A 10,343-nucleotide genomic window follows, 5' to 3' on the forward strand; every position below is an offset into this window, starting at 1 on the left:
AAGGGAAAGGAGGACAGGGTCGAGAATATCTCTCTCCAAACCCCAAACCGAAAAGTATAAAGAATTGGAGTCTCTGTAATCGACTTATATTCTCTTTTCACTGCACATAATAAAAAAGAAAGGTTTTTCATTTCGAAGCCCTGTGAGCGGGTGGCTTGGATTGAGTTGAAGTTGCTGCTGATGACATTACTCGTAAGCGACCAGCTATCTCTGTGAAAGATGGTCTTGCTATTGGGTTTGGCGCCCAACATTCCTCCATAAGTGTTCTCCACTCATCGTCACAGAAGCCCGGTATAGTTGGCCTCAGTGTGTTGTTCACTATCCCACCTGTACTTTCACAATAGAGTCATTAGCATCCTCTTAAAATGATCAGTCAGAAATCTGATAGAACGTGAGTTATTTGCACGCACCTATTATGGCGCCATAGTGCATATTGGCATATGGTTCCTCACCGGTTAGAATCTCCCACAAAACGATCCCGAAAGAGAAAACATCAACCTGCAGGCAAAGAATATGACAAATCTTATAGTTTTTTTGCATTCTCAGACAGTGTATACTATCAGGCCATGCAATATCCTCATCTCAAGAAACAAAACACACTATTCATCTCAGTTAAAGTAGATATTTGACATTCACCGAGCATCTTATCGTATTAATGTTTTACCTTTTCTGAAACTTTGCTGCTGCTCCCATTTAGAAGCTCTGGTGCCATCCAAGGTAAGGTTCCACGTACACCACCAGATACCAATGTATTTCTCTTGATTTTTGACAGACCGAAGTCACCAACCTGGGGTAGAATAGCATGTGGATATTAATTTGGATTATTCTAACATCGTATTGAACTAAATTCATCTACGGGAGGGTCTAACAAACCGTGTTACCTTGCAGATTGGGCGAGAAGGATCTTTCAAGTTCACAAGTAAATTGTCACATTTCAAATCGAAGTGAACAGTGTTTTTGGAGTGTAGATATTCCATTCCAAATGCAGCATCCATGGCAATGATTAGTCTCTTGCGACGATCAAGATGCCTGATAATATAAGGAAAGAAAATAGATAAGATTATATAAGTAAAACGAACTGAAACCAATCAAACCTAATAAGTGGAACTTTACCTGTCCTTTCGGACCAGAACATGCCTCAGAGAACCATCAACCATGTACTCTGTCACAGTCGCCAAGGTTCCCCCAGGCCCGTCTTTTACTACACCATAAAATGCTACCACATTCGGATGATGAAGCTTTGAAAGAATTTCAGCTTCCCCCCAGAATTCACCAGTCTAAAAATTCAGATATACATCAACCAGCATAATGTGATAAATTAAACATGGGTGCATGAATTTTAGGCATCGTAAAAAAGGAAATGCATAAGACATGGACTGCAAACAACTCACCAATCTCTCTTGCTCTGATGACCGCCCAGCAAAGCAACTCTTCTTTATCCTCTTGATAGCGACATCTGATCCTCTCCATTTCCCATGATACACCGTTCCAAAAGTACCAGAACCAAGCTCCTTCAACTCCTCGAGATCTTCATTCTTGATGATCTAGTAACATTTTAGAATATGTAAACAAAAACATGGAAAAATAGCTCAGTAGAACACTAGGAAGATAGAAGCAGATAAGTTTTGACAGAACTATCGTAATGAGTGTGAAACCAGACGCACAGACAAAAATAAGAAACTAAATGCAAGCACACTAGCCGGGGAATAAACATAATGCTGATTCTACCAACATATCTGAAACTGTAAGAACCACTGATATGGACCTCAACAATGAATTTTCCATGCAAAGATAGTAAAAGTTTTTATCACGTGTTTATTTTCAAAGTTTTCGTACCTGCAAGCCACTGTAATCAAACTCTGAGCCAAGTGGAGGAAGCGCAGCATGCCTTGTTTCGGTCTTTCCATCCTAGAAGTTCTATCCTATTCAGAAAAATAGTGGTTTGGGAAATCATAAAATGAAAACTGCTACAACTCATACCTTTGGTTCAGTATCCGGCGTCCTCAGATTCTCTACCATAGCACCAAATTCCTCACTCTCTGTGACCTTCATCTGTTCATCCTCTAGAGCAGGGAGAATGGTGCTAGTGCCACCAGCGTCCCTTTCAGAAAAATTACCCCCATAATCTTGACCTAAAGCCAATTGAGGGTTGGCAAGGTTTGTTGAAATACCATCTCTACTCAATGGCGAGACATGAGGCAATCTGGAGCTCTCTCCACCATCTTTACGGTCAGATGGAATGCGAGAATCAGCTTGGTCAATTGCAACATCTCTTTGGCTAAACTGTTCATCAGCCAGCTGCTGAAAATATGACCAATTTTTACGATCGTGATTCTGCACATTCATGCTAACAGTAGCTCCATCGTGAGGATATGGATGGACAGCGGATGTATCCTCTGAGATTGCCTGTGAAAATATTTCAGAAAGGAAGTCACGAGGAAACCGGTCATTGATATCAATAAGAATATCTCCCTGCAGCGAAGCAGAAGCATGAGTAGAAGCTTGCTCTTCAGGGATAACATGACTCATGGCTGCGTTTACATGGCCCAAGTTAGAAACACCAACTTCAGTATCTGCCCCATTGACTGCTCTGTTCTTGTTTGCATCGTCAGGATTTACAATCTTGTGCAGGGGCTCGGATTTCAAAGTTTCATCTGATATCCCAACCTTTTCAAAGACTTTTTCCACATCTTGATGCTTTTGGTGAGTGGCATCATCATTAACAGTCTCAAATTCGTCATGTGGCTTTCCAACTCCTTCTTTTCCCGAATCTTGCGGTGCAGTGTTTGCTTGTGACTGAGACGATACAAACTGAGAGTCTAGTGAGTTATCAGACTTCGAAAAACGATTTAGCAATTCTAGCTGTTCACGAGGTATTCTCTCTGAACAATATACCCTCTCGGGAGACTGCACAGGCTCTGGATAGTTAAGATCAATTAAATTTGACTCAGAGTCGTTATGAACAGGGCCACAGGTACTGCTTGAAGTTGAAAGCTGATCTTCATTACCAGATAGAGGAACCTGCCCAGCAATAACAGCATCACGGTATGTAGCAGGCTTCGCAAGAGTATTCTGCCATGGGTCTCTACTAGGGGGAACTAAATGTGACTCCTGGCTAGGTGCAGTTGTTGCAGCTGACACCTCCCGGACCAGATTGTGATTCTTCACCTCAATATCATCTATTCGGGGAGGATTCTGGTGATCATTTGCCGGATTTTTACGGTTTTCAGGCTCAACATGCTCACGAACTTTCATATCAGGTACTACTTTTTGCTCCTCAACTAGCGCTTGTGAGCTTTGGGGTATGGTGCCAGGGTATGGATACCCTTCAGCCCAGCCAACTTGCTGATTGACATGCCCTTGGAGCGGTATGGAACTGGTAGTTTCCCCGATAGCGGAGTAATTAGAACTGTGATCAGGATACAGAGGAAACCGTTCTCTTTGTCCAGGTTGAACCACATGCCCATAATATTGCGGGTATATTCCATAGGGACTGGCAGAACCCGGAGTGATGGATTGTGGATACTGGAAAGAGGAGGCTGGCGTAATAGATTGGGGATACTGAAGAGGGGAACCTGGGGGAATGGACTGAGAATAATGAAGAGCAGAACTTGGCTGAACAGATTGCTGTAACTGATATGTAGCATTCGGTGGAATAGATTGAGAATAATAAAGCGATGAGTTTGGTGGAATAGACTCAGACTGCTGAACGGATGATTGTTGGAAGCCATCTAGCATCGACTGTGATGCGCCAACTCCTCCAACATCTCCAGCAATAGTATTGATCCCCTTGGTGGTCCGTACATCAAGCTCCGCTAAGTTGTTTGCTGAAGAGCTGTCCAGCGCATGAAGGATTGGCNGATGCTTTTGGTGAGTGGCATCATCATTAACAGTCTCAAATTCGTCATGAGGCTTTCCAACTCCTTCTTTTCCCGAATCTTGCTGTGCAGTGTTTGCTTGTGACTGAGACGATACAAACTGAGAGTCTAGTGAGTTATCAGACTTCGAAAAACGATTTAGCAATTCTAGCTGTTCACGAGGTATTCTCTCTGAACAATATACCCTCTCGGGAGAATGCACAGGCTCTGGATAGTTAAGATCAATTAAATTTGACTCAGAGTCGTTATGAACAGGGCCACAGGTACTGCTTGAAGTTGAAAGCTGATCTTCATTACCAGATAGAGGAACCTGCCCAGCAATAACAGCATCACGGTATGTAGCAGGCTTCGCAAGAGTATCCTGCCATGGGTCTCTACTAGGGGGAACTAAATGTGACTCCTGGCTAGGTGCAGTTGTTGCAGCTGACACCTCCCGGACCAGATTGTGATTCTTCACCTCAATATCATCTATTCGGGGAGGATTCTGGTGATCATTTGCCGGATTTTTACGTTTTTCAGGCTCAACATGCTCACGAACTTTCATATCAGGTACTACTTTTTGCTCCTCAACTAGCGCTTGTGAGCTTTGGGGTATGGTGCCAGGGTATGGATACCCTTCAGCCCAGCCAACTTGCTGATTGACATGCCCTTGGAGCGGTATGGAACTGGTAGTTTCCCCGATAGCGGAGTAACTAGAACTGTGATCAGGATACAGAGGAAACCGTTCTTTTTGTCCAGGTTGAACCACATGCCCATAATATTGCGGGTATATTCCATAGGAACTGGCAGAACCCGGAGTGATGGATTGTGGATACTGGAAAGAGGAGGCTGGCGTAATAGATTGGGGATACTGAAGAGGGGAACCTGGGGGAATGGACTGAGAATAGTGAAGAGCAGAACTTGGCTGAACAGATTGCTGTAACTGATATGTAGCATTCGGTGGAATAGATTGAGAATAATAAAGCGATGAGTTTGGTGGAATAGACTCAGACTGCTGAACGGATGATTGTTGGAAGCCATCTAGCATCGACTGTGATGCGCCAACTCCTCCAACATCTCCAGCAATAGTATTGATCCCCTTGGTGGTCCGTACATCAAGCTCCGCTAAGTTGTTTGCTGAAGAGCTGTCCAGCGCATGAAGGATTGGCTTCTTTCCTGATCCAATGTCCATGCCGTTTACAGCTACAACATATTGAAACTCAGAGTCGGCGTCATTTTTGTTAACCCCCAAAAGAGCATCATCCATATCACTGATAGAGAACAAAAACATCCTAAGCTTCTGAGAACCCCCACGGTTTTCCATCTCGTTATACTCTTCCAACATATTCTGGAGATCTTCTTCACATGATACAGACACCAACGCGTCAAGATCTTCACCAGGAAGCTGATACTTTACAACACGTGTTTGGTAATAGATTTCAAGGATTTTTTGCCTCAGCTCCGGCCAAGATATATCCTTTCTTATGGAAATTATGTGTGTATCACCTCCAACGTATCGAAGCTTTGAATCACCTGGACGTGGAAGTATTTTCCCACCGAAACTGCAAAGGATCTTCACCTTTGCTGTAACACTACCTGAGGCTGAAGAAGAAGCGTATCCCTGTAAATTTCCTACACTGCTATCTTTAGTCATAGAAGCCTGTGGTGCTGACTGGACATGACCAAGTTTATTCCCAAACTCGTGAACCGAAGAGTTTGTCCTCTCATTATCCCTGGTGCCATTCTCCACAGTGCTGAACCTAGAGACATCTGAAGCACACTCAGATGCTGTGTGACTTAGCCCCCCAATCAAGCCTCTAAAGTCCATATAACCAGTGGTATAATTCATGTCGCCAGGTGCATTGGGATTCGAGGACCTCTGAGGAATGACCCGATCACGCATAAAAGCGAATTCCTCACCTGTTTGAATGGAGTAGTTATGCACAGGCTTAACATCTGAACCATTAGAATTGAAAGGTCGCACATTAGCAGCACTAGTGCCCCCTGTTTGATCAGGGATAAACGGTTGAGGAACAGCCTCATTTCCATATCCAGGTTCCATGGAGTGCTGAAAAATCTGTTGATGTCTAGGTTTATCCATGGATACAATACAAATCCTACAAATTGAAAGACCTGTATGACGAATCTGACATAGCACACTACTACACTACTGAGAGAGTAAATCCAATTCAGAGCTCGGTCGAGATGCAGTTACACATTAAGCTGCAATGAAAGAAAGAAGATATAAGTTGTAGCAAAGCAGACATTGAATCATCGAGAAACTCTAATAAAAGGGAAAAATTTCACATGCATCAATTTCTTCAGATAAGAAGTCAGAATCTAAAACCCTAAAAACATGATTCTTCCTTTGACTACTACAGAGAATTCTCAGCGAGAATTTGATTTCGAACTAACCCCAGGAAAACAAAACACTCGATCAAAAGCTAACCTACGCCACAAAAACCCAAAACCCTAAAGCAATCGATACAACGATTCAATCCATTTTTACAACGCTACAGAATAGTTTATAAGAAATTGAAATCAAAACCCAAAAATCTAATGCTTCAGGAAAGTACAACGACTCAAAAAAAGAAAAAAAAAAGATAGAACAGTGAAGAAGTCTTCCCGAACCTGTAGCGAGTAAGCTTACGGAGGAATTGATCGAACCAGCAATACACTTGAAGCAATCGTCTCTAAGCTGATGCTCTCGATCAAGTAGTACACAGAGAAGGAGGAAGAACAGATTACAAAAAAATAAAATAAAATAAACCCTAAAACTTTTTATTTTTTTTTTCCCTCACTTTCTCTCGTTTTTTTTTCTGGCCTTTCCCTGAGCGCTTACTAAAATTTGGAAAATCTTTAAAATCACAATTAAAATATTAATATAAGCCAGATTTGTCGGCTACCTTAAGAACAAAAAATTTATTCAAAATAGTTTTAATTAACAAAAGGGAGAAAATCCAAATCTGGTCAAAATGATTGAAATTCGAAAAGTACCCTTAAAAGTTTTAGGAATTACTCTTTTGTTCATATTTATTGATCTTATTAGCCAAGTGCCTAGATTCGTTATGTGGTGATCAGCTCAGTATTCAATCGCATGTTACGCAGTCTATACACGGGAGAACGACATCAACCGTTGATTTTGAGAAAATGTGAGACTTGGACGGTCAAGATAGAATAATGTCAAGTTGTCAACAGATATCGATCGAGTGCATGTGATGTGAATCTGAGAGCCTCTAGCTTCTGATTGTATGTATATCGTTTGCATTAAATAGAAATCTCCCAGTTCACCAGATCTTACTATCATAAAAGGGTTGACTTTTGATACCTTAAATATTTGGGTAAATTGCTGACAAAAATATGTTAACTCCTTCTTTTTTTTCAATTCCTTCAATTCAAAAGTAAATTTATCAAGTGGCTTTAATGTAAAGAACATTGTTTTCTAGCTCTTATTTAGGAGAAATTAATCACGAACTGTGATATTGTTAGAAAAAAAAGTACTCCCTCCGTTTCAAAATATAAGATGTTTTGAGTATTGCACGCAGATTAAGAAATGACCACTTTAAAAAAGTTTAACCAATCACAAATAAAACTGCATAATATAAAGTATTAAACTAATCTAAAAGTTATATAGAAATTTGAAAACATCATATATTATGAAACAAAAAAACTTCTCTAAACATCCTATATTATGAAACGGAGGGAGTAACACTTCCAGGGATTGAGTTCCGCTCTCTACGATTATAGGGATTTAGACTAATGGACCGGTCTGTTGTGGCTCAATGGTTAAAAAAAAAAGTAACACTTGATTAAAAAAGTGATTTGCCAAATAGATAAGAATTCTTTGAGTATATGAGTTCGATTGAGTTTGTTTGACGTACGAAAATGAGGATAATGTATCTTATGATGGAATACTACGACCAAATCTTGTTCTTCTATCGTTTATGGTTTAGAGAGGCTACAATTTCAAAAACCGCCAATGCTAATGGGACGGTAATGATTGGACCCACAATACGTAGAACAAAGAGTGGTCGGTCCACCGTGGCCATGAAAACGTTTGACTATACGAATATGTTTCTTTTTTTTTCTAAGCATGTAGTATATCTTGCACCTTAACAACAGCTGGATTGTAACTGAAAATGTAACAAATATTATAACTGTTACAAATTTTTGAAGATTCATCAACACCTCGTGAGTTTTATGGATTTTGTAAGAGTACTAAATCAGAATATACTATTCAAGCGGTGGCAAGATAATAATTTGCATTGTTATATAAATTTTAAAAATAAAAGTAAACTTGGTCGGCGGGGGCTCACGGAATAATTTGATTTTGCTTTCTTTCGAAGTGAACGGTTTGGACCAACAAAATACGGTATACTATAAAAATGTGCACACCGTCAAGAAAATATTATGTGTTTGTTTTGTCAACGCACACCGTCAGGAAATTTTTATACACAAATGTCCACAACAACAAAAATATATATATATATATATATATATTTTTCTCCTCTGCCATATCATTTGAAAACAAACGATGTCGTTGCTTTCGAGGAATAAAGCGTCGTTCAATTTTGCAACGGTCGAGAGGATAAGAAATTGGGGCTCTTAGCTTTTATATCTCCTTATGACTCCCACCTAGTTAAAAACATCGGCAATATCAGTAGCACATAAGCTGGTGCTTTGTTTATTGGGAAACCTAACAAAAGCAATGGAGGTTTACGAAGATGCTGTTCGACATGGATATGTTTTTTTTTGTTAGACGCAGTATCCAGACCACACAGTGATCTGACTAGTCCACTGGGCCTAAGCCCGCGACCAGGGATTTTTAAGCCTCCACTTAAGGGTCCCCTGGAACTGGTGGTCTGCGGCGCCAGAGCAAGTCCGCTTGTAAATTCCCTGGTGACCAGAATCGAATCCGGGTGGCGGGCGCCTCAGCCGAGGTTCCTTTACCACCAGACCACGATGCCTGGTTGACATGGATATGTTTCAAATACTTGTTTGGTTGATTCATAGTTTCATACATTGTTATGTTCTCCAATTGTGTGTGGTTGTACCAAGAACGCGACAAAATAGTGTTTGATGGGATAGAGTATAAAGATAAAATCGTTTTCTTAGAATTCGATGTCCTCTTGAAACGTTGTTCATGGGATAAGCAGGCTTGAGTCGCATTCCGTGAGATGTTTTTTTATAGAGTAAGTAATACATAATTTAATGAACTTATCTTCGATCCATGAGACTGAGAGGGTAGTAACAAACGGGGGCCAGAGAAGTACACTTGTGAAGTTGTGAACATGACCGTTATGTTAGTTGCTCTTCCCTTAACAAGCTCATCAACTAGTATCCGAAAGCATGTCAGAGCTATATATACACCGTGACCGTATTGTGGAACCTTCCGATTTAGTTCAATAAACTGAGAAACCAAGGTGTTGGATAGCACATTTCTTCTTGCAATACAGTCATCTTCATGCAAATGATTTCTTAAGAAGATTAACTAGAACACAAAACTTTGGAAGTAGAAAAAGCAAAAAACAGAGGAAAAGAAAATAAAGCGCCGTCTGTGGGGATCGAACCCACGGCCACGTGGTTAAAAGCCACGCGCTCTACCACTGAGCTAAAACGGCATTTGATGACAATGGAATAGTTTTAGGAAATAAGAAAGAACCCAGAAACCCTTGAGTCGCATTCCGTGAGATGTTTCTTCCGCCATTCTTTAGCTTCCATGGCGATTAGCTTACTCTACTTGGCTATATTCGTCTTCTTGGGAGGACTATGCCGTCTCATTCAGTTTCTGAGGAAATCGGAGAAGCCTAGATTATTAACGCAGCCTCGTATCCCTGTTTCTTCTTCTGATTCACCGTCTCGGTCTCTGTGGGAGTACGACTTAGTTTCAGAGGAACAGATGTTCGGAGAAGTTTCGTCAGCCATCTCTACGAGGCTCTCAATAACGAAGGAATCAAAACTTTTCTCGACGACAGAGAACTTCAAAAAGGCAATTTCATCTAGGATGGACTTGAGAAAGCCATTGTTCAGTCACGATTCGCCATCCTTGTAATTTCCCAGGACCACGCTACTTCTCACTTGTGCTTACAAGAGCTTTCCGCTATGCTCGATGATAGATTTAGGATCCTTCTCAAACTGAATTCAATATGATATTAGAATGAAACTATGAATTACAGAGATTGTAATCCACAATACGAAAGAGTACTCGTTATACAAGAGTATGGATAACGGAATCACAAATAGATCAACATAGATCTCTACAAGCACATCGCTTGGCCACAATCTCAACGACAAACAACATAATCCCCAAAATGAGAACAGACTCTCAACTTTATACAATTTCCCATGCCTAACGGCAACCCTCTTCGTCAGTCCAAGTCTTCTGTTTGACTTCCACTTGCGTCCACGTCAGCTCCTCCAATGGCTAAATTCTGCTGAGCTGGCGACTTCCTCTGCTTCCTGAAATAAGCTTGGTGAATCGTATCA

General features: G+C 40.9%; 2 protein-coding genes and 1 non-coding gene across 3 annotated transcripts in view; 1 reads left to right on the forward strand and 2 right to left on the reverse strand.

The window, feature by feature from the left end:
- On the reverse strand, positions 1-6,669 carry LOC104714253. Its single transcript, XM_010431549.2, has 10 exons — positions 6,489-6,669; positions 4,743-6,080; positions 1,981-3,575; positions 1,837-1,908; positions 1,392-1,544; positions 1,114-1,277; positions 882-1,029; positions 665-787; positions 411-498; positions 1-327 (listed from the first exon to the last, which is right to left on the reverse strand). Exons 2-10 carry the CDS (start codon positions 5,956-5,958, stop codon positions 128-130), a joined length of 3,759 nt encoding a protein of 1,252 aa, XP_010429851.1. The 5' UTR covers positions 5,959-6,080; positions 6,489-6,669; the 3' UTR covers positions 1-127.
- TRNAK-UUU lies at positions 9,407-9,478 on the reverse strand. Its single transcript has one exon. It is a non-coding gene; the product is annotated as a tRNA-Lys (tRNA).
- LOC104715985 (TMV resistance protein N-like) overlaps positions 9,577-10,343 on the forward strand; it is a 7,540-nt gene continuing 6,773 nt past the window's right edge. The window contains exon 1 of the mRNA XM_019230117.1: positions 9,577-9,886. Within this exon, the coding sequence (XP_019085662.1) occupies positions 9,577-9,886 (310 nt within the window). The remainder of the gene's footprint in view (positions 9,887-10,343) is intronic.

The sequence above is a fragment of the Camelina sativa genome, chromosome 9, assembly GCF_000633955.1.
Source record: "Camelina sativa cultivar DH55 chromosome 9, Cs, whole genome shotgun sequence".
Classification (NCBI taxonomy): Eukaryota; Viridiplantae; Streptophyta; class Magnoliopsida; order Brassicales; family Brassicaceae; genus Camelina; species Camelina sativa.

Coding starts and splice junctions, on each gene's coding strand:
- LOC104714253 (XM_010431549.2), bottom strand. CDS start 5,958: ATGGATAAACCTAGACATCAACAGATTTTTCAGCACTCCATGGAACCT. Junction 1,545..1,836: donor TTGATTACAGTGGCTTGCAG/GTACGAAAACTT, acceptor AAATGTTACTAG/ATCATCAAGAATGAAGATCT. Junction 328..410: donor GCACTATGGCGCCATAATAG/GTGCGTGCAAAT, acceptor GTGAAAGTACAG/GTGGGATAGTGAACAACACA.